This window comes from Mesocricetus auratus, unplaced genomic scaffold (assembly GCF_017639785.1).
Source record: "Mesocricetus auratus isolate SY011 unplaced genomic scaffold, BCM_Maur_2.0 Super-Scaffold_15014, whole genome shotgun sequence".
NCBI classification, from domain to species: Eukaryota; Metazoa; Chordata; class Mammalia; order Rodentia; family Cricetidae; genus Mesocricetus; species Mesocricetus auratus.
In genome coordinates, this window is record NW_024429186.1 from 47,278,744 (window position 1) to 47,303,595 (window position 24,852).

The window sequence follows — 24,852 nt, forward strand, 5'->3', positions numbered from 1 at the left end:
GCCACAAATGCCCGGCCACAACAACTCTTATAAAGGAAAACATTTAACTGGGACAGGCTTATAATTCAGAGGTTTAGTCCATTATCGTTATGACGGGAAGCATGGCGGCATGCAGGCAGACATGGTGCTGGAGAGGCAGCTGAGAGTTCTACATCTGGATCAGCAGGAAGGGAGAGTGACGCTGGGCCTGGCCTGAAACCTCAAAGCCATTCCAGAGACATTTCAGTGTGAATCTTTATTTTTTTCTTACCATTTTTAGTCTGCATAACAGACAAGGGAAATGAATTTTACAAATAATATACTTCTTGTTGGAAGTTACTATTATGAACTTAAATATCAGCATTTAATAACTAAGACACACACACACACACACACACACACAGGCAGAGCACTATGGCGCAGGCCGTGTGGGAGACATTCGGAGCCTCTGTACCTCACTGCAGGCAGCAAACATCGGGGACTCAGGCTGAGAGCCACATTCAGAAGCTGCCCCTCCAACAAGGCCACACCTCCTAACAGGGCCACTCCCTATGAGCCTTCTGGGGGGTCATTCTCTTTCAAACAACCACACTCATACAGACAGTGTAAAATCGTTAATCGACCACAGGTCACTTGTAATGCAATGACTGACCCACCTGAAAGATCAGCACCTGTTCCCAGGAGGCATCACTCCTTGGCCAGAGCAATCAGGTATTCCACCTCAACATCTGTCATCCTGATGGGAAGTGCTAGAAGATTCCACGGAATGGAACAGGGACATGCTTGAGATTCCAGGTCCAGGGCTGTCTCCTCTGCTGCCAGCTGGATCCACAGGAATGACGCTTAGACATCCCCATGGCCGGGAGATGAATCTTGGGGCCTTGGAACTGGGTTTTCTGAGGGTTTTGGTGCTGCTGGGACTCCAGAAGATAAACTGAATGAACGAATGGCCATGAGTCTTTGGGTTAGGGGTAGAATTATATGGTTTGAGAATAAAAGCTCCATACAGATTCATGGATGTAACACTTGGTCATCAGATGGTGGTGACATTTTGGGCATCTGAGGAAACCAGGAGGGAGGATCTAGCTGTTAGGAGCACTGATTCCCAGTCTCCAATGTTTGCTGCCTGCAGTGAGGTACAGAGAGTGTCTCCTACATCTTCTGTGCCATAGTGCTCTGCCTGTGTGTGTGTGTGTGTGTGTGTGTGTGTGTGTGTGTGTGTATGTGTGTGTGGTGCGCGGTGCACGCGCACGTGCGCGTTGTATGTCTGAGCACATGTGACGCAGCACATATGTGGCGGTCAGAGAGCAGCCATTATAGTATGTGTTCTTTCCTCCCACCTTATTCTAGTGCCAGGGATGGAACTCAGGATGCCAGGCCTGGGCAGCAAGCCCTTTTCCATCCTGAGCCATGTTGCCAGCCCCACACTGAAATGAACTCTGACTGGTCCACACCGAGTGACAAAACTGTGAAGCAATAACTCTATACACTGTGTTCAATAAGTAAGATGTAAACGCAAACTACTCCAATACACAGATGAGCTTTACACACCCAAAATACAGCACATATAAAACATATACACAGTTTGATAAAACTACAACGTCCACTATAAATTATGTACAATACAGAAATATACTTTCACAGCATCTTAAAGTTCAGAGATAACTTGCATGGTGACAGTGAGGGGAATATGTCCCATACTGAGTCCTTTAGTGATCATCATAACAAGAATGTCAGTGGAAGGACAGGACTGAGCCTACAAGGAAAATGTCTCAAAATGGCCACAGTATCATTCTGAGGAACATAACAATATAGTCTCCCATTTCTGGATAAACAATGCCGAGAGCCAGGGGCTGTCATTGTCAGGACTTGAGCATCAACTCTGTAGAGCTCAAATGAGGGATTCAGAGAGTCAAAAACAGCAGATTATCACCCTCATTACTTGCAAACATTACTTTAGAAACACTTTTTTCCCCAGGGCAATGTGTATTTTACCATGTCTCAAAAGCCACTAATGTTCCCCACCCCAATGTTTCAAAGACTGTGAGACAAACCGAACTCCACCCATGTGGTCTTCAGGGGGTGGAGCCAGGACTATCTAAAGATGCTTCCCTGATCAACAAGGGAGGGAAATTCCGATGACAATATTTAAGGAGACACTTGGGTGACCGCAAAGTAATGGAAGTCAATGAGTATTTCTATATCTTCACCTACAGTTGTGTGAGAGGATTTCTGAAGATTTTAGGGTAATTTCTGCCTTTCCAGAAGAGCATACACTGAGCCAAGAACTGCTGTTACTGTCTTATTTCCAGAAAGAACACGTAACTGTCTTTTACAAGTAAATCACTTTACAAATACACAGAGAAATCTTCAGTTACATCTTATTTCCACATATCCCACGCCATGTAATCACATTAGCAAGGCATTTGTTTCAGATTTTATCGCTTGAATGGAGCCTGTGACTGGAGGGGAGGGTCAGACGTGTGGTCTCGCTAAGACACTTTGACACACTGGACCTACTGGACCTGGGGCCACTCAGTGGCTACTGATCCACTGGGGCATGTTTTCTGTCCCTTCTTTTAGGACTCTTTGCTCTTTTCGGTAATTGGCTGCTGTCCAAAAGGTTATTCTTTTGAGAACTTGCTGCAGAAGTTTAGGAGGTAATAAAGATATCTGACTTTTTAAAATGGTAGCATTTTTCCCAATGCAGTCAAGACATGACCTGTCAATAAAGCATGAGAGAATGGTTAGTTCTGAACCCAGGACTCATTATGTTGTCTTGTGTGTGTGTACATCTGTGTGACTGCATACCATAGAGTGCAAGTACCCCCAGTGGCCAGAAGAGGGCATCATATCCCCCAGAGCCAGAGTTACAGAGGGTGGTGAGTCACCTGCCATGGATAATAGGAACCAAATCTGGGTCTTCTGGAAGAGCAACAAGTCCTCTTGACCTCTGAGCCACCTCAAGCCTTGTTTGCTTATTTTTGAGCATTTCTGCATACAATGAGCACTTGCCAGCATGCATCAAGTCCAAAAGAAAGAAACCAAAACCACACGGACACACTCTATAGCCCAGACTGGCCTCAAGCATAAGGTGATTTTCCCACATCAGGCTCCCTGAGCACTAGGGTTACAGGAGTGTGCTATCATGTCCAACAAGCTAAGTATTCTTTTCCCTTTCCACAAAATCTATGTAGATTCTCTAGATGGTAACATGTATGTATGTATATGTATGTATGTGTGTATACATATATGTATATATACATTATTCCCTTTGTATTATTTGGAATATGAGAGGATATTTTATATCACTACAATAACCATGTTTTATTATAGCATAAAGAGACCATATCTGAGCAAAATTCAAGAAAACAGAAAGTGTAACTCATCACACATCATATTTTTTTAGTTAAAAAGATTCAGGGGATAGAGATAGAGCTGAACAGTAGATAGAACACTTGCCAGAAAAGCATGAAGTCCAAAAGAAAATTAAAAACCAAAGCAAAATTCAGACTTCAGAGGCAGGAAGACCAGAGGTTAAACGAGAGAAGACAGAGGGATAGATGGACAGGATAGTGAGTCACATTAACTTATAAAAATGGTATGTGTCAATAATTATAAATAAGGAAGCCGGGCGTTGGTGGCGCACGCCTTTAATCCCAGCACTCAGGAGGCAGAGGCAGGCGGATCTCTGTGAGTTCCAGACCAGCCTGGTCTACAGAGTAAGTTCCAGGACAGCCTCCAAAACAATACAGAGAAACTCTGTCTCGAAAAACTAAAAATAAAACAAACAAATAATTATAAATAAGGGAGATAGAGGGGTGGGAATGGTACAAATATACAGTATACTCATGTATAAAATTCTCAGAAAAGTTAAAATTAAAAAAATATAAGAGATGCCGGGCAGTGGTTGGCAGAGCTTTTAATCCCAGTACTCAGGGGGCAGAGGCAAGTGTATATCCGTGTTTGAGGCCAGCCTGGTCTACAGAGCTAGTTTCAGGACATCCAGGACTACACAGAGAAACTCTTTTTTGTTGTTTGTTTTTTGTTTTTCGAGACAGGGTTTCTTTGTGGCTTTGGAGGCTGTCCTGGAACTCATTCTGTAGAACAGGCTGGTCTCGAACTCAGAGATCCTCCTGCCTCTGCCTCCCAAGTGCTGGGATTAAAGGTGTGCGCCACCAACGCCTGGCCACAGAGAAACTCTTGTCTCAACAAACAAAAAACAAAACAAAAAAATGTGAAACTTGAGCTTAGTGGTTAAGAGCACTGGCTGTGGTTAAGAGCACTGGCTGTGGTTAAGAGCACTGGCTGTGGTTAAGAGCACTGGCTGCTCTTCCAGAGGCCCTGGGTGTGACTCCCAGCACCACACGGTGACTCACACACATCCAACACCCTCCATGGAAGCCAGGCATGTACGTGGTGCTCAGCCACACACACAAGTAGAACACTTGTACACGGAAAATAGCAATAATCTTTTTAATTACTGAAACCTGCACATTTTCTGTCATCTTTTTTGCTTAACTTTGTTTTTCTCTTTTCAAAATACTTCTTAAATTTGTGTTTGACAACTTCAAAAATAATTATAAAATAAAACATTTCAGATCTTCTAACAGAAAAACAAAAGACTACATTTCTTTCTTTCTTTCCTTCTGGGCTGGAGAACTGAACACGGTCTACACCAGCCTCCTGTGTTTGAATCAGTTGTCACTTCAACAAACATTACATGGAGATCTTAATTCAGGGCCTCCAGGAGTAGGAAAACATCTACCTGTGAGTTGACCCCACAAGCCCTTCTTCTTATTTTCATTAAGCCTTTTCCTTCCTACTACTAACTCCAAATAAGTGTTAAGAATTATAGGAAAATTTGAATTTCATCCACTCCTACACTGGCACCCCAACTCCTGTGTCCTTGTCATGGGGAGACACAGAGGAGGTAGGAGGAGCCAGCCTAAGAAAGACAATGCTCAGTAGGCATGCTGCAAGAGAGGAAATCCACACAGGAAACCCTTGTGTCGACACCCAAGAAGATCATGGGCTAGCAAAGGAATGAATATCTAGCTGATAGAATGCTTAGTCTCGGGTGATGTAAGTCCTGAAGGGCTTCTCGGAGATTAATCCAACAGCACAAGTCATGGGAATTTTCCAGGTGGGACCCCATGCTGAGACCTAGGACCTCAATGGACACAGGAGACAGCCACACTCCCGAAGCCGGGAGATTAAAGATCAGTTTATTAAAGAAAGGGTACTTCAGTCAGTGGGTTAAATATGACTAGAGGTCAGAGGTTGAGCACTCAGTGGGAGTCACCAAAGAGCATCACAGTGCAACCTGACCCATCAATATGCCCTCTGGGAATTTGTCCTGAGGGGATCTGCTCGCTTTCCAAAGAGGATATCCAAGACGACTCCACACCTAAGTTTTGTAACAGCTCCAAATTTAGGATATATTATAAGGATTCAGGCGTTATGCTAGCCTGCCCCTGTCACCTGTCAGAATGCACTCAGGCAGTACCCTGGTCAGGCCAAGTACAAAGGACCCCTTTAAGAGACAGACCTCCGCCTACTTACGCTGTCTTTCCTCTCTCTTCTCTTTCCGGCTCTCTTTCCCGCTGTTCCCCGGGGACAGACAGGACTTTTCCTGTCTCCTCTTCTCTTCTGTCCTCTGTCTCGGTGTCACTTTACTTCTTCTCTCTTTCCTCTCTAATAAAACTTCTCACTAAGCTCCGTCTGCCTGGCATGTTTGTCCCTCCTCCTCGGTCTTCCTTGCTGCCATGGAAGCCAAGGTCCTGCCAAAGGTTCTTCACACTTTATCATAACACATACTAAATAGCTACGATCAGTCTGGGCAATCCTGTGTGTAAGAGAGAACCTAACAGTCTTTGCTAACATAGATACAGACTATTATATTTAATGTTACACACTCGCGTGAGAGCTACCTATGCACTGTAAAAAGGCTATAAGACAGCATACCTAATTTGTTCGTGTGTATGTGTGTGTGTGTGTTCTTACTACAGCTTCCGATGATCTCTGTCCTAGCCATGTCCTATTCATGATTCTTTTCTTCCAGCACTTCTGAGCAGCCAGTGACCAATGCTTTGATCTAACATTTAAAATAAAATGATCACATGACTGAAGTAAGGATGGTTCACCATGGTGAGCAGGCATCACATAGTAAAACTACTATGTTCCTGTCACTCGTGTGCGTGTGTGTGTGTGTGTGTGTGTGTGTGTGTGTGTGTGTATGGGGGTGCTGCATATATTGTAACATATATGTGTGTGCACATGTTCACGTGTATGTGCATATGTTCATGGGAGTTTGTAAAGAAACCAAAGGTCAACACTGACTTCCCAGTCACCCCCCACATTGTGACTATGGTGATGATGATCATTTTCCACATATTAATAATAATAATGACAACCTGGCGGTGGTGGCGCATGCCCTTAATCCCAGCACTCTGGAGGCAGAGGCAGGCGGATCTCTGTGAGTTCGAGACCAGCCTGGTCTACAAGAGCTAGTTCCAGGACAGCCCTAAAGCTACAGAGAAATCCTGTCTCAAAAAGCCAAAGAATATATAATAATAATAATAATAATGACGTTGATGATGATGTGGCATGGAGTCTTTAACTGGACCTGGAGTTCAATGATCTGACAAGCCAGCGCCAGGGACCTGACAGTCTCCACCCCCCAGTCCTGGGACTACAGGTGCCTACTCTTGTGCCCAGCTTTTAACATGGGTGCTGGAGAAGAGGTCCTAGTGTCTGCATGACCTTTACTGACTGGGCCACATCCTCAGTCTTTTTGTTAGCATCACCTGGGTAAGGTGGCCTGCTGTCAGCCTCCGGCTCCCGGCCTCATTGTGCTTACCTCTGCTCACCCTAGCCCAATCCCTGAGAAATCCCACCTGGCTCAACATAAGCGTGTCTGCCTCTTTACCAACTGTAGCTTCTGTGTGGAATGCTTTCCAAACATTTTTATGTGTATGTTTGTGTACTTGTGTGTGTTTTATGTGCATTGCAGGTATGTAGGTACCCAGAGACCAGAAGAGGAAGGTGTCAGATCTTCTAGAACTGGGTTTACAGGCAGTCTTGAGCTACACAGTGCAGGTGCAGAGAACTGAACTTGGATCCTCTGTAAACATAGCACATGCTCTTAAGCACTGAGATGTCTCCAGCTTAGCTCTATTCTATCCCCCTTTCACTTTGTAGCCAGGTTGGCCTTGAACTCTCACTTTCCTGCCTCAGCCTCTTAAATGACTGTCACCATGCTTGGTTCCTTTATTGTCCTGACCCTTCCAGTTTTCCACATATTAAGAACTTGCTAGCCGCTAGGAAACAGCCCCTGCTACCCTCCACTGTTCCTGTTACAACATCCTAGCCAAACTCCACTGTCCATCAGTCTCTTTCACCTGGGGTCAGCTGCCTTGAGATGCTGAAGTAAGCCACACTTGTATAGACCTGCCATCACTAAGGTTACTGCTCATTCTCTCTACCACGTGTTACTGAGCCGCACAGCCCTGGCCAGCATGCTCCCAGTGAGCTCCAGGGCTATTTAAAATCTTCATCACCTTAAGACAGGCCAATATCCTTATCTCTTCCTCCTTACTGATAACCCACTATTGATGAGACTTTCTCAATGGCCTGCCCTAACCACTACACTTTCCCATTTTTACATATTCTTTTTTGTCCACCATTTTTTTTTTTTTTGGTTTTTCGAGACAGGGTTTCTCCGTAGCTTTGGAAGGAACTTGCTCTGTAGACCAGGCTGGCCTCGAACTCACAGAGATCCGCCTGCCTCTGCCTCCCGAGTGCTGGGATTAAAGGCATGTGCCATCACCGCCAGCTTTGTCCACGATTTTATTTACTTTTTTTTTCATGATTTTGAGAACCAAACCCAGCAGCTTTCACATGATAGGTAGGCACGTCTTACTGAGCCAAACCCCAGCTACTCTGTAAAAAAGAAAAGTATCCTGTTAAGCCAATGTCTAGTCATTTTTTCTCTTTTGCTAAAATCTACTTCCTCATGAGTCTGTCATCTGGGTGTGAGGACACACACCTGTAATTCCAGCATCCTGGAGACAGAGACAGAGGATCATGTGTCCAAACAACTAAGTGTCAGCTTTGGAGTTAATGGAAATTCTTCTTCCATCATTATCATCATCATCATCATCATCGTCATCATTGTCATCATTTGGCTTTTTGAGACTTGCTTTCTCTGGTTATCTCTGGCTGTCCTAGAACTCACTCTGCAGACCAGGTTAGCATTACATTTAGAGATTCCCCTGCCTCTGCCTTGCAGGTGCTGGGATTAAAGCCATGTGCCATCAATCCCAACTTAAATTCTTTTATTTTAAATGTATATGTATATATATATTTATATCATATATTATATTTGACATTTACCAGACATATTCTGAGTTCCAGAAAGTTGAAATACAGCTTCTCCCTCCCAAATGATGACACAAAAGGCATGCACCACTATGTGCAGGCTGGAAATAAATTATCTTTGATATTACTGTATGAATTAGAAGCAGTTTTATAAAAAGCAAAAATATACTGTACATTTTAACTTTTAAAAATCACACTAGTTGCCAGGCAGTGGTGGCAAATGCCTTTAATCCTAGCACTTGAGAGGCAGAGGCAGACGGATCTCTATGAGTTCAAGGCCAGCCTGTTCTACAGAGTGAGTTCTAGGACAGATTTCAAAGCTACACAGAGAAACCCTGTCTCCCCCAAAAAAACAATTTAAATTTAAATATATTTTGGTCAGGCCGGAGAGATGGCTCAGAGGTTAAGAGCACTGACTGCTCTTCCAGAGGTCCTGAGTTCAATTCCCAGCACTCTCTACAATGAGATCTGGTGTCAATGTCATATTCTTCCCCTACCTCAAGTCCTTCTAGATCCTCTCCCCCTCCCTCCCTACCCAGTTTTAAGGTCTTTCAAAATCAAACAAACAAAAAAACCAATACAACAATAACCCCCTAAAGCCAACTCATTACACAGCTGAAGAAGACTGAACTCCTCATCCCCCTGCTTCCCCCTCCCAAGTGCTGGGATCACAGACACCAGACATCATGCACTGTTTATACAGATCTGCAGATTGTGCCCAGGGCCTTGTGAATGCTAGGTGAACACACACACACACACACTCACGCTCACACACACACTCACACACACTCACACACTCACACACACCACTCACACACTCACACTCACACACACTCACACACACACACTCACACTCACACACACACACACACTCGCTTTTATACATGACATCATATATGTGAAAAAATACTGTAGTTACTTACCTGAGCAGTGAATAAGGCTGTGTTTGAAAAATCAATAAATCATTACAGTGACCCTAGTAAAAAAAAAAAGTCTTACCAAGGATTTGAAGAAGATAACAATACTTCAACTATAGATCATTTCCATTAAATGAATGTAAAATAGCCAATAAATTTCTCTTTAACTAGTAACACACATGCACACTAGTATACATATCCACAGACATACATTTGCACATACATACATTTTCCTATTTGAAAACATGAGGTATATGAATACAAAATTTCAGTAACCAAAGTTTTACCTAATCAATACCCTATATAATTACAACTGTTCTCTGAGAACAGTGAGTAACAGAACTAGTTAACTGTTTTTTAAACAGATTTATTTCTGCCGAGTTACTCTTATCCTGGAAAGTCCTGTGCTCTGTCTCATTGTCCAGGAGGTTCTCTCTGTGCTATCGAAGGCCACCGGGACTGAGGCCTTCCTCTGACAGAGAAGCAGTCCCCATGAGCCCCATCACCTCCCTGTGTTTGCTGGTGTATTTTGCTATACAGCCCAGGCTAGCCTGGAACCTAGGCTACTCTTGAATTTATGGTAATTCTCCTGCCTCAGATTCCTGAGTACTGTGGTTATATGCATGAACACCAAACCACACCTGGCTTCACCATGAAATCTTCCTTTGTGTTTCAAATATTATTATTATTTTTTGAATTTTTGAGACAGGTTTCTCTGTGTAGTCCGGTTCTCCTGGAACTTGATCTGAAGATCAGGTTGTCTTTAAACTTAGAGATCTGCCTGCCTCTGCCTCATGAGAGCTGGAATCAAAGGTGTGCTTCACCACTAACTGGCAATAAGTTTTTTTATTATAAGTAGAGGATTTCTTTTGTTGTTGTTTGTTCATTGTTTGTTTTTAAATATTTTGAAGCAAGATCTCTTTGTGTAGCACAAGTTGGCCTTGAGCCCTCAATTTTGTGTGAACTTCCCGAGCAAGTGCTGGGGTATAGGAGCGTACCACCATGCCTACCTTCTAAACAAGGATTTCCAGTGCCAAGAAAAATAAGACAAACCACAAATCTTCCACTGGGGGAGAGGCAGTGATGGGACTTGAACCCAGGGCCTTGTGCGTATTGGGAAGTCGTTTCTATTTAACTGAGTTGGAGTCCTGGTTCTAGTGCTTTAGTGGAGTACTGTGTTGTGTCCTAGGCTGAGAATAGCTCTAGAGCCTTCACTGTACATGCCTGAGCTGGTGGCCACAGACTACAGGATCAAACAAAGCCCTTTTTTAAAAGTTTGTCACTCTGTAGCAGCAACCTGTGCCTAAGGACAAGAAAGGGGGCTAGTGCCTTGTTGGTGACTCTGGCCACATCCCTGTTGCTCAGTCTTAATGTCCTTCAGCATCCTATGCAGATCAGAGCAGTCAGTGCCTGTCCAGTAAGTACAGCAGGTGTGAGTGGCCAGTTGCTCTCGACTTCCCCTGGACCATGAGGGAAGGAACAAGGCTCTCCAAATGTGACCTCTTTATTCCTTTGAGTTTATAGCACGTTGAAGCTGCATGTTTCAAAACCAAATGTAAAAAGATGGGAAGCAGTAGTAAAATCTCATAAAACACAAACAGAACAGTTTCTTCTTGGGAGAAGCTAGCCCATGAGATTTAGAAGGATTTAGAAGGATTGCTATGTCTTGTTTCTTCCATTAATAAATTCCATGGGTGCCGGCCGGGCGTTGGTGGCGCACGCCTTTAATCCCAGCACTCGGGAGGCAGAGGCAGGCGGATCTCTGTGAGTTTGAAGCCAGCCTGGTCTACAAAGCGAGTTCCAGGACAGCCTCCAAAACAATACAGAGAAACCCTGTCTCGAAAAACCAAAACAACAAACAAAAAAAATTCATGGGTGCCAGATGGTATGGCGCACACCTTTTAATCCCAGCACTAAGGAGGAAGAGGTAGGTGGATCTCTAGGAGTTCAAGGCTAGCCTGGTCTATAATATAGTGACTTATAGGACAGCCAGGGCTACACAGTGAGATCCTATATATATAAAAAAAGAACAATAAAAAATTAAAAATGAATTCTCTGGGTGATTATCATCATGATTATGTGTTCTTTGTATATACAGACATTTTAATACATTCAAACTATAAATGCTCATATTGTGGTAAGGCTCAGAGAGGGGCAGAATGGGGAGCTTATACAGACATTTTAATACATTCAAACTATAAATGCTCATATTGTGGTAAGGTTCAGAGAGGGGCAGAATGGGGAGCTGGGCTTGGGGAGTGAGTGCTAACCTAGTGCGTGTGAATGCAAGGTCCTAGGCTCCAGCCCCGTACTGGAAAGAAAAGGCTATTTTTAGTAACCTAGCTAGTGAAATTAATAAGCTCATCTTGGTTGGTAAAGCTGAAATATCCTGACATAAATCACAAGACCTCTGACTTGGAAGGGTGGTCCTCCTGTGCTTTTGCAGTTACCATAGCAACAATACTGGTGAGTAGCTGTTTGAATATCATAATCACTCAGAAAAATGTTTAAATAAAAGATTTGCTTACTGTATCCAAGAAAAGTAAGTTATCTTTGCTCCCACCAAACACCATTATTTCATTTTCTTTTCCCAAACAGGCTGTGTGCCATAACCTGTGATGGAAATGTACAGAGTGAGACCCTGTCAGGGAAGGCGTCGCACAGCACACAGGTTAGCTCCAGAGCTCACACTCTAAAGGTGAGCAGCCCAACGGCTCTCTCAAGCTCATCGTATCCCAGTTACAGATGACTCCTAGAGACCCTGTCTCAGCCCCCAGCTTGCTAAGCCCTTATTTTTCACATACTACCCCTGAAATGAATTTAAAGACTCAATTCCTCAGGCACAACAGGCCCTGTTCCAGCTCTTTTGGTGGCCTCCATGTCAATTCTTGTCACCTTTGTCCCGCTCTGTGCCCCATCAGCTGACAAATGCACACAGGTCGACTTCAAACCCGGCCCTCTGGGTACAGAATACCATAGCGTGTTCCGCATTTTCCCTCTATCATCTTCCCCAACTACACACAGTATTAAATGCTACCTTTTAAATAATCTGTGCTGTCTCAATCACTTCAAAAAGTTTTAACTGGTACCTAACGCCCGCACATGCACACAGGGTACAGCGCAGCGATCTGAGTCAAGTGTGCAATGGTGAACTTTGGGAAGCTGGCTCTTTGTCCCTCAAACATCCGTGTCAGGAATCCTCAGGGTTTTCTCCTCTCAATATTTTGGAATATACTACAGATGTAACTGTAGGTGTGTGTGTGTGTGTGTGTGTGTGTGTGTGTGTTGGTTTTGTTTCAACACTGGGGGCTGAACCTAAGGCCTGTGCACGTGGCAACCCCTCCCCCACAGAGCTACCCCCCCAGTCTTACGGTTAGTTGCTAGAATCCACCATTGTCTTGGGAACTTCCTGATCGAGGGGCATCTCTGCTAGAAGATGAATTTTCTAGCCTAATATTTATGATCAACAACTACCTTCTCCCTACAAAGCTTGAGCTCTGCCTTCCCCGATGAGCTCCCTATTCCTCCCAACACCAGTAGACCACTGCAACTTGAGTGCTCTCATTTTTCCTTACAAAAAATGCCCAGTATGGTATTCTGTACCCAGTAGGTGCTCCAAAACTTTTGATTAGCAAAAGCAAACACATAAAAAGTTCATTAAGTAAGTCATTAAATATACAAATTATCTCATGAAGGAGTAGAGCAACTAGTGTTCTTTGAGAAATGGTCTGGTAGGTAGTTCATACCTATCTCAAATTTCACATTATTCACTAAAAGCAATTTTATTGCTTTATAAAGTTGAATATTTCCACAGGCTCTAGCTCTCAGAAAAAAACCCTCAGATAAATTCTCAATTGTACAAAATAAACAGAATTTTACGAAGTCATTGTTTTGACTTTAAGAGAGCACTATATATTTTTAAGGGCCTTTCTGTGTAGATCAGGCTGGTCTGGAACTCGAGATGCCCTTCTCTGCCTCCCAGGCACTGGACTGCAGGTGTATACCACCAGGCCAGCCTGGAACTCACTCTGCATCCAGGCTGCTCTCAAACGTCTGGTATCCTCATTTAGGATACTTTTCTTAAGAGAACAAATTACTGAAGCAACAGTCCCCCAAGAAAATACTATATATTACACTTATTGTCAAATGTATTTTTATACATTAATCCCTCTTACTCAAACCCCACGAATGCAAACAGTGGGACTCTGCACACTTTCTCCATTACACACACACACACACACACACACACACACACACACACACACACACAATATGACAAATGCATTTGTGACCCGGGATGAGGCATGTGATACGCTGTTTGGTAAATATGCTGCCCAGTTCTCCAAATCCCCTGCTGGGGTATAGATTGGTATATACTTTCAGTAGGAACCAGATAATGCTGAGGGGTTGGACATGGGATTAGAGAAGTTAGGCACAAGAGACTGAAAACACTGCATGTCCTCACTTATGGGAGGGATTGGGCTAAGGTCCAAGATTAAAGCCACAAGATACACTGGCAATGCTGACAGGACCTGACAGGATTTAGGGCTCTATATGCCAGCACTTTCTATGACATCTTTACAGACAGTCTTTCTTGACAGCCACCTGTAACGAAAACAATGCTCAGGCACAGATTTCCATACAATGAGGCCTGGAGAGGAGAGCTTCATCGTAGGAGTGAGTCTCCTGCAGGGTGTCCTGAGGTGTCTCACAGGGCCCAGGCAATGTGAGCAACGGGGGTTTCTTCTGAGTTGTCCACAGCACCATGGCTGAGGAAGCTTAGCACTCTAAGAGGAGAATCGGGCAGCTGTCACTCCACATTATAGTGTGGAAAGACACAAAACGCAGGCAGATGTGGCCTGTCGCTTTCATTCAAAACCACGCACACACATATATGTTCTCCTTACACTCAACTCTACCCCACCTGTTCTCCTCCTCACCTCATACCTGAAGGCAGATCTGCCTCTGTCTTATCTGCCTGAGGGAAACTCGGACCTGGATCTCATCACCGAAGAACACTGGAAAGCCTTTCCTGCCTTGGTTTTGGTGGCATCTAGCTTGCAACCTGATGTTTCCTACAGACTGACAGTTATGTCCTCTCACAGCTGCTCTACACTTATCACCTAAACGTCCTAATAAAGCATAGTATTGACAGGACACATCAGCTCAGTCAAAAGAAAGCATGTTACACAGCTCTAGCTCCAACTAGCATGCTATTGATAACAGTTGTTTTGCACTAATTACTCATTAAGGCTTCAAATATAAGTCAGAAAAATTTAATTAAACATATTATTACCATTTTCATCATAATTAATGTATTCACAAAACAAAACAGAAAAACCTAGAGGAAACCAGGAGTCCCCTCATCTCACAGGTGAAGACATGATTGTCATAAGTGACTTTGTGAAGCCAAAAACTAAGTAGTAGCTGAACTTGCATGTTGCCTCAATAAAAATTAATAAACTCTTTAAATTAAACAAGTATGTTTCAGGAAAGCTAGAGGGGTTAACATATTCTAATGAATTTTTCTACATTAAAAATTAAGAATAGCATATGCAGTCATTATGGCCTCTAAACAGTATTAGTATAGATTTACATATCAACATACATATGAATATTTAGGTTTTTTCTCAAATAAGCTATCAGTAATCATTTTTTACATAACAGAAAGATATAAGTTAACTTTATGCTAACATATACAATCTGGAGTAAGGCCACTTCTAAAATATGGCATGAGACAGCATGCTATCTGCAGATGATCCTGTGGCATGCTCTATCTGAATCTCCTATGAGGACATTTTCATTACACTAGTCAACTAAATTTGAGACATCTTTATGGTACTATTTGATTCTCTTTAATAATAGCATATTGTCTCTATAATATTTATCCTACAATATACAATGAATAAATAGCATTTTCTTTTTCAAAATATTCACATTAATGAATACATAAGACTGCTGTTTACTTTCAGAGAAGGTTCCATGTAGGCCAGACTGCCATCAAACTCACTGCACAGCCAATGATGGCCTGGTCCTCCTGCCCATACTCCCCAAATGCTGGATCATAGGCTTGGACCATCATTCCCTGCTCTGACGGTTAAAACTCATCTGTCTTACAGTAACTTGAAATCAAATATGCTCAATATATTACTTTAAATGTCTTCTAAAAAACAATTATTACTAAAGCTAATGCTATTCCTGTTTATTAAAAATAGCAGCATTAAAAATTGATCTTATACAAAGTTTTAAATTACCTTATTAGACAAGATCATATGTTTAGTTAAAAGTAGCATTTTCAATTTTACAACAATGGATAAAAAGTATATAAATCATTTCCAATGAACATAATCAAAATAATAATTGATTTATTCAGTTAACACAAAGCTAATTTGAGAAGTAACTCTGCTATTTACGGTTTCCTTACAGACACTGCATTCTGTCCTAAATCTTCACATTCTAAAAACTCTCAACTGTTTTCTTTGGGCTTACCTGGGCCTGGTGTAAGGTAAATGTCTAAGTTGTTTCCAGCAGTTTGTTATAATATTATGAATCCAGCCATCACCTGCAATATTAGTACAGTTCAGAAATTATGATTAGGCCTTTGGATTATAATTTTAATGTTTTTTAACAGGCTTATCATGTTACATTTGTATCATTATCTTGGGTGAGTCTGCACATTTTTCATAAACATCTACAAAGTGAGAGGGCCCCACATCCAAGAAGCAACAACTACTAAGGTTTGGGGCTTAGCACACATGAGCCCTGGGCTCAATGTCAGCCAAAAAGAAGGAAAAGGAAAGATAGAAGGGAGGAACAGGAAGGATGAAGAGAGAGAAAAAAAGAAAAGAATTTTGCCACATGTGCTATTTGTCTCTGTACTATCTTCTTGTTGATCAAATCCTAGATCTTGCATTGTTCTCCCCAAAAACACATTGGCACACATTGCTAAGCTGAATGGACACTAAAACTATAAGGAAAGAAGGAAGAGTTAGGTCATTCAGTGTCCCATATGCTAATGATCAAAAATAGCAAGTATGGGTCTCGAGAGATGGCTCAGCAGTTAAGAGCACAAGCTACTCTTTCAGAGGACCTGGTTCAGTTCCCAGCACCCACGTGATGACTCACAATCATCTGTAACTGCACTTCTAAGGGATTCAGCGCCCTCTTCTGGCCTCTGTGGACACTGCATACACGTAATGCACACACATACATGTAGGCAGAACTTCCATACACATAAAATTTAAATATTATTCTCTAGTGAAATATACAAATTATATTCTGAATTTAATGAAAAATCTCAGCAGGGTATGTTGCTGCATGTCTTTAATCTCAACAGTTAGGCAGTACAGAGGCAGAGCATCAGAAGTTTAAGTGAAACCCTGTCTCTAAACAAACAAACAAACAAACAAAAACAAAAAACCCAACTCAGGCTGGGTGGTGGTGACACACGCCTTTAATCCCAGTACTCGGGAGGCAGAGGCAGAGGCAGGAGGATCTCTGTGAGTTTGAGACCAGCCTGCTCTACAAGAGCTAGTTCCAAGACAGCCTCCAAAGCCACAGAGAAACCCTGTCTCAGGGGAAAAAGGCTGTACTGGAAAACTCATAGCTATTAGAATCAGCAGTGACAGAAGTTAGACTTCTGGGTCTGAAGATAGCACAGTGGACAGCAGTGCTGTCTGCCCAGACCCGAGGACCTGGGCTGTGTCTGAAGCCCACAATATGGCAGGTGATTAACTGCCTCCCACAAGCTGTCCCATGACCTCCACATGTCAGTGTGGTTCACACACATATACACATCAATACACACATAAGTGAATAAATAAAGGTGAAACAAACAAACAAAACACCAGCTAGAGGAGTTACAGTATTCTACTGAGCACACTGGTCCTACAACAGAAAGGAGACATTAGCTTCCCCCTTGCATTTCTGGCCTCAGGGAAGACTGTTGTCCATATTCTAGTTTACAGTACAACCGCATCTAGACAAACAGTCAAGACACAGGACCATGGGATGTGGGGATGGAAAGAGGCTTTAAGTTTCCTCTCATCTCTCTTGGGCCCTCGACTATGCACATGTCAAGCAAGCATTCTAATAGTGAGCTATAACTCGGGCCCATCATATCAATTCACAATGCAAGCATACGGCTGGGAATACAGGGAGAAAAGAATAACTTTAGACTTGGCGTTGGTGGCGCACGCCTTTAATCCCAGCACTCAGGAGGCAGAGGCAGGAGGATCTCTGTGAGTCAACCTTGTCTACAGCGTGAGTTCTGGGACAATCAAGGCTACACAGAGAAATCCTGTCTTGAAAAACCAAATAAATAAATAAATCGATAGATAGATAGACAGACAGATGAATAAATGACTTCTGTATAAGTATGAAATATAATTAATTTAAAAAAGATGTCTCAGAGGCCGGGCGTTGGTGGCGCATGCCTTTAATCCCAGCACTCGGGAGGCAGAGGCAGGCGGACCTGAGTTTGATCCCTGGAACCCGAGTGGCATTAGGCGAGAGCCAGCCCTCAGAGGTTCCCCTGTACCCACATACGCACTGTGGCACATCTTGCATACACATTCATGCTCTCGCACACGCAATGGGAAGAAATGTAAAACAGTTTTTAACCATCCACACCCCCAGGAAAGAGCCCCTTCAGGTCACTACGGCATTGACTCCCACACCCCCAGGTAGGGGCTCGGACATGGGCACTACGCCCTTCCCCAGACGCCTGCCACCTGGGCGGTGCACACTGCAACACACGGGAAAAGGAGGTAATGACTGATGCCAAGCTTATGCACTTACTCAGTGGAGTATTATCTGCACTTAGTCCACCAAATAGGAAAAGCTTATCCTCAGCTACGGCTGTCAGCGTATGCCATGACCGATGTTTGGGGCTTTCTCCATTAACAGAAATCCTGTAGCAAGGGAAAAATTAAAATCCAGCTTTGAATTAGGCAAAATGAAAGGTTTTTTATTATCTCAGGTCTTATTTTTTTCTCCCAAGACAGTCAGGCTCACGACGCTCCTGCCTTGGCCTGTGAGTGCTACCCATTCACCGCACTCATCTTAGATCTTAAAGTAAAGCTGAGCTGGGGAGTGGGGGCATCCTGGAATCCCAGCACCCAACAGGCTGAAAGAAGACCATGCATTCGAGGCTAGCCTGGGGTACTCAGTGCCTTCAAGGTCAGCTTGAGCTACATACAGAGATCTTGCTTGGAAAGAAAGAGCAGAAAGGAGGAGGGAAGGGAAATAAAGTAGGGAGGGAAGGCAGAAGAAAGAGGGAATGAAAGAGAGAAAACAAAGGAAAATAAATACTTTGGTTATAAATCATTAACAACCACAAAAGGTTTTTGTTGTTGTTGTTTTGCTTTTTTTTTTTTTCGAGATTTTTTTCGAGATAGGGCTTCTCTGTATTGTTTTGGAGACTGCCCTGAAACTTGCTCTGTAGACAAGGCTGGCCTCGAACTCACAGAGATCCGCCTGCCTCTGCCTCCCGAGAGCTGGCATTAAAGGTGTGCTGCCACTGCCCAGTTAGATTGTCTTTTTTTTTCCCCTCTAAATTCTTGGGAACATTTGACTTCATCTTTCTCTAAAAACAAACGAACAAACAAACAAGAAAACCGCTACAAATATTTCTTTCAGTTTACTTCTGGTTTACATTTTTCAATATGCCTTTTAACATTTTGTATACATTTTTGTAGAGAAATGATTAATCTTTTGCTGGTTTTAGGAGTCAGTCTTTTTCACTTACCACATTCAGTTTACATAATCCCTAATGCCAACATTTAGAGAATAACTTGCTGCTTTTTTCTCCTCTCACTTTTATGGTTTTTTTTTGGGAGGGGTTGGTTGTTTTAAAGACAGGGTCTTGCTATGTACCCCAAGCAGGTCTCAAACTTGTCATGTAGCCAAAGCTAACCCCAAACTCACTGTCTTCCTGCTTCAGCCTATTGAGTTTACAAGCGAGATTACATGGTACGCCACCAGGTTTGGCTATTCATGGTTTTATTTGTGTATGTATGTGTGCCTCAGGAGCTGTCTACACTGGGTCCCCAGGGCTGTGACCGGAAGCGCACACCGTCACGCCTGGTTTTTATACGGGTGCTGGGGCCCTGAGCCAGGTCCTCATATTTGCTAGGCAAGCACTTCCTGGTTGAGCTGTTTCTTTGTTTATTTATTCATCCATGATTTGTTAAGACAGTATCTCTGTGTGGCCCTGGCTATCCTGGAGCCCACTCTGTAGACCAGAGTGGCCTCCAACTCACAGAGATCTGCCTGCCTCTGCCTCCCGAGAGCTGGGATTAAAGGCGTGCACCACCACCAACTGACCCATTGTTTTATTTTTAATAGTGTTTATACTTCTGATTCCATTGTACTACAAGAATGTCCAAAGTAATACCTAAATATATTCTGGTGCTAAACAATATAATGAGCCACAACCAAAATCTGACTCTTATCCATCTCAGTGTCTAGGTGTGTAAACCGACTCCATTCAGTCACCCCATCTCTTCTAGTGACCAGTCCCCAAAGAATACTTATTATACAGTCAAGATTTACATGATTCCTTTCAACTCTTACTATTTTTATGTTTTTATATAATTTGTATAAACTCCATTTAGCTGACTGTGGTACCTATTATCCTTTTACCTGGAAGGCTGAGGCAGGACAACCCAGAGTTCAAGGCTAGCCTGGGCTACTTGGTGAGATTCTGTCTCAAAAGGAAGGAAAGAAGGGAGGGAGGGGGAAAGAAGAAAGGGAATTTAAATTTTATATTTCTTATATCAACCCACCCACTCCCACTGTAGGAGACCATAGACCCCAGGCTTACCTTCCAGACCAAGTCCAGGTATCTAAGTTTAGATAGTGTAAGTCATTCATCCTAGTTTGCTAAAATAAAAGCATGATCATTGGACAGTGTTTCAGCTCTTTTATGCAATAAAATGTTAGTTTTCAAACGTGTTCAGATTAAGCACAAATTGCTCTATTCTACTTAGCACTGGAAGCTTAAATATTGGGAATCAGTTCCAAGCACTAGGAAAATTAACATGGAGCTGCCTGAGTGACATCCAGAGAGGCACAAGGAAGGGATGGGTTTAATCTAACAGAGCTTAGGTGGTAAGACTTTAAGCATTCTTGACCCTGCACTCAAGTGAAGGGCCCTCATTAAAGTATGATTAAAAATCACCTATGACAGTATGTGCAGGGTCTCTGTGAGAAACAGAGGATAGATATACACACACATATATATACAAATATAGATATAGATATATATACACACACATATTATATATATGTCCAAATTAGTACTAGATGCAGTTTAATGTCTAGGTTATCTGAATGTCTGGATGCTTCACAAAATCAGAGGACAATTATTTAGTAAACATCACACATTAAAATATCATTTCCATTGAAAACACTGACCAAAACGCGTCCGCCAAAGATATACCCCTTATTTCCCAGAACTGCACATGAATGCGCGGCTCGTGGCTGTGGCGGAACTCCACCCTGCAAGCAGAGATCAGAACAGAGGCAGACTTGAGGCAGCTGTACCAGCCACATCCTGTGCTCAGTCAGAACTACAAATAGCTTCTTCAAGAATAAAATGCATCCTCTGCCCTTAAATGCCCACCACCCTGACAAAAGTTCATAGAAATTGAGCTTGAAATATAAAGATTTTAAAAATCAAATTTAAAAAATAATCTCTCCTCTCTTCTTCCCTAACCCCACACCAAAGATCTAATATTACATTTCAGAGATTAAGAATTTACTTATGGTCCCCAAAGTCCTCAAGTTCATAAAACAACTTCATTGATAGTGTAAGTCAAACCAAAGAAGCCCTTTATCATTTCCTAGACATGTTGAATTTTAGAAGTTGTTTTGTTTTGCTTTTGCTTTTCTTCTTCCTAAAAGTCTTAGAATTAAAAAACAACACAAACCACTTCTCTATGCTGTATCTTGAATGAAGCCAATCTGATGTTTTAGGCTCACTTGTAACTGTGCTGAGATCCAGCTGATATAAAGAATTACCATTTACCTCTGTAAGAGTTAAATTAAGAGAAAACCATTTTAAAAAGTTGATTCCCAGCTGAACGGCGGTGGCAAACACCTGTAATCCCAGCACTCAGGAGGCAGAGGCAGGTGGATCTCTGTGAGTTCAAGGCCAGCCTGGTAAATAGATCGAGTTCCTGGACAGCCAGGACTACACAGAGAGACCCTGTCTCAAAAAACAAAAACAAGAACAAGAACAACAACATCAAAAAAGTAATTGTTAGTAGTTTTAAGGGAGCTTCTTTGGCTGGGTGTAGTGGCCACACCTTTAATCCTGGCATGGGGGTGGTAAGAAGATTGCAAGTTCGAGGTCAGTATAGTCTACATAGTGAGACCCTTTCAAAACACCGAAGACAGAGAAGGGAAGAAGAGAGGGAGAAGTATTTTACATGCAATTATAAACCCAATTACTAAAATCAAGTAACTTGGGAAGAAAAGAGATTTTTAAAATATCAATGAATGTAAAAGTAACCCCCCAAAAACAGAAAAGCAATTACTAAGAGAGGAGAAGCCAGTGAGAGTGAGCGAGGGCTGGGATTAGAGGGACAGGCTTCAGCTCCAGGGGGCTCTGGGTAACTCAGTAGCACTTACTTTAATTTCTGGCTGAGACCAAGTCCTTGTCTTTGTGTCAAACACGTGGACATCATTGTGCCACCCCCAGAATATCTGCTCTTCCTGAAAGAGAAGCAAATAGTTAGGAGCTTTGCAGCCAGCACTCCAGCATAGTTCTGCTAGAGATTGACTGTGGAAGTGACAGGCACACACCACGCCTCACAGCTGCCCCTCAAGCCCAAACTGCAGCGAGGCCCACCTCTGGTACCTCCACTCCTTCACTCAGCACGAGACAGAATGAATATTTCTATTTTGAAACCTATTTCAAACCTTATTTTTGCTACAATAACCTTTAGATGGCTATTATTTCCTGTATTCAAAAAAGAACTAATTGGAAAGTAGGAGGTGGTCTGGAAAGACTGCTTAACACTTGAGAGCACTGACTGCTCTTCCAGAGGACCCAGGTTCAATTCCCAGCTCTGACATGATGGTTTACAACTGTCTGTAACTCTAGTCCCTTGGGATCCAACACCCTCTTCTGGCCTCGGCCCGCACTGCACACACATGGTGTCAGACATACATGCAGACCGAACATCTATGCACACAATATAAAAACAAAGGTTAAAAAAGTTAAGTTTGAGCCGGGTGGTGGTGGCACACACCTATCATCCCAGCACTCGGGAGGCAGAGGTAGGCAGATCTCTGTGAGTTCGAGGCCAGCCTGGTCCACAAAGCAAATTCCAGGATAGGCTCCAAAGCTACACAGAGAAACCCTGTCTTGAAAAGCAAAAACAAACAGAGAGAAAACAATTTAATTCATTATTCCTAAGGCTTACAGTGATGCTAAATTAAAGGAAAAAATTAAGGTGTGATTACTTCCTTACCCAAGATGCATCATGGACATCAAAACAGTCTTGAAGTTCACTGTGCCTCCTGTACCCATAACCACCAAAATATATTAATCTGAAAATCAAATGCAAAAGGACACACTTTAGGAGTCTTTCTTCTAGTCTGCTCAGAGATAGCTGAACTGGCTGAGCACTGTTGCTCACACCTACAATTCTAGCACTCGGGAAGCTGAGACGGGGGATTCTCATGTGTTTCCAAGTCAGCCTGAGCTACATAATAAATTCTAGGCCAACTCCAGAGTGAGGGCCTGCCTCAAAAACCTCACACACAAAAGGAAGTTGAGGTGTTGAAGAGACAGCTCAATGGTTAATACATTGACTGCTCTTCTAGAGGACCAGGGTTCAATTCCCAGCACCTACATGGTGGCTCACATCTGTCTGCTCCAGGGGATTCAATACCCTCATTCAGGCAAAACACCAATGACCATAAAATAAGTAATAAATCATTTTAATTATGTATTTGTTTATTTTGGTTTTTTGAGACAGGGTTTCTCTTATTAACAGACCTGGAACTCCCTTTGTAGACCAGACTGGCCTCGAACTCAGATATCTGTCTGCTTCTGCCTCCCAAGTGCTGGGATTAAAGTGTACCACCACACCCAACTCCAAAAATCATTTTTTAAGAAGGAATTTGAAATAGATTTCTTCTCTTACCATAACTAACAAGCCAAATAAACTACACAATTATAGTTTCAAAAAAATCAAAGAACTGAGGGACAATGAGATACAAAGGAAGTACCTCCACAGGTGATGGACCCACAGGAGAAGAGACCCACAGGCATCCTCATGCCTCCAGCAATGGCAGAAGAGAGAGGAAATGACATACATGGGGATTGTAAAGAAAAACCACCAAGCTGCCAACTGTCATGCTTGGACTAGGATGGCAAATCAGAGTCAGAAGAAAGCCAGCCTCAGGGGTTTTGAACACATGTCCTGACTCTTGGTAGTCTTTAGGGAAAACTCAGAATTGGTCATCAAAGGCAGAACTTGAGGTTTATGGGATAATTAGTAGAGGAGTGCTTGCCATCTTGTGTGAAGCTCTGGGTTGAATCCAAAGAACTGAAGGGAAAAGAAGCTGAAATTCGAGAGGATGGGTGAGCAAATCCCCTGGAGAGAATTTAAGTTATCACCACTGGAAGCCCCTGGATCTGAGCAGAGTGGCTGTTCCTTGGAATCATCTGAGGAGTTTCAAACAGTCAGACCACCAGGGGCTGTGCTTGAACAGGGTTTAGAGCTTCAGAAGATTCCAGTAGCAGCTGTGTGGGAGCCACACCCAAGAACAAAAGAAATACAGACTTCCAGGCTCTTTGTGTTGGGGGCAAAGGGGAAGACAAGGTGGACAGGAAGCTGGCCTTCCACTGTATACTTCTCAAAACAGCTTCAGTTTTTAATCATGTCAACCTGCTAATGATCTAGAAATACAGCTTAAATAAATTATTCAAGGTGGAAAATCCAAATATCGTTTCTTCCATGTTCACTTTTATGACACAGTTCTTATCAGTTTTAGGACTGCTGTTGCCATTGACATCAAAACAAGCCTATAATTACTGGAAAACTTCCTCAAGTGTGGCCCACAGCTATATCCTAAGGTAAGGACATTAAAGTCCAGGTGCTGTCTTACCTGTCCTTATATACCCAGCAGGAGAGTTTGTCACGTGGTGTGGGTGGCTGTCCATCAAATGTGGTGATTTTCTCCCAGATATAAGTTCCATCTCTTGTTCGTAAATTGACAAAGTAAAGCTTTTAAAAGACGACATTAGTGTTAGGAGTCAAGGCATCTGAAAACTAAATCTGTGTGGGGGAGAAGCCTGGCATCCAAAAACTAACCTGACTTTTATTTTCAATAAATATCCATTAGAAAATTTCATTTCTAGGATAGATGAAAACAAGACAGTATACAGCAACAGTCCTTCCCCCCTCTGCTCTGGTCTGTGGATAACAACAAGACTGCAGCTAACTGGGGATGGAGAGATGACTCAGAGGTTAAGAGCACTGGTTGCTCTTCAGGAGGTACTAAGACTGCAGCTAACTGAGGCAGGGACAGAATATAGTTGCTGCCTTCCCATCTC

The 24,852-nt window shown here is 42.8% G+C and overlaps 1 protein-coding gene across 3 annotated transcripts in view; it reads right to left on the reverse strand.

Moving 5' to 3' along the window:
• Positions 1 to 216: 216 nt before the first annotated feature.
• The window catches only part of Klhdc1 (kelch domain containing 1), a 32,625-nt gene continuing 7,989 nt past the window's right edge, over positions 217 to 24,852 (reverse strand). The window contains exons 4-13 of one of the 3 annotated variants that reach the window (XM_040743004.1): positions 24,405 to 24,523; positions 22,760 to 22,838; positions 21,915 to 21,998; positions 20,697 to 20,780; positions 20,104 to 20,162; positions 18,078 to 18,190; positions 15,768 to 15,840; positions 11,807 to 11,891; positions 9,285 to 9,337; positions 217 to 2,701 (exon numbers count right to left, since the gene is read on the reverse strand). In XM_040743004.1, the coding sequence (XP_040598938.1) occupies positions 2,515 to 2,701; positions 9,285 to 9,337; positions 11,807 to 11,891; positions 15,768 to 15,840; positions 18,078 to 18,190; positions 20,104 to 20,162; positions 20,697 to 20,780; positions 21,915 to 21,998; positions 22,760 to 22,838; positions 24,405 to 24,523 (936 nt within the window). In that variant the 3' untranslated portion in view covers positions 217 to 2,514. The remainder of the gene's footprint in view (positions 2,702 to 9,284; positions 9,338 to 11,806; positions 11,892 to 15,767; positions 15,841 to 18,077; positions 18,191 to 20,103; positions 20,163 to 20,696; positions 20,781 to 21,914; positions 21,999 to 22,759; positions 22,839 to 24,404; positions 24,524 to 24,852) is intronic. The other 2 variants (XM_040743005.1, XM_040743006.1) reach the window with 2 other exon arrangements.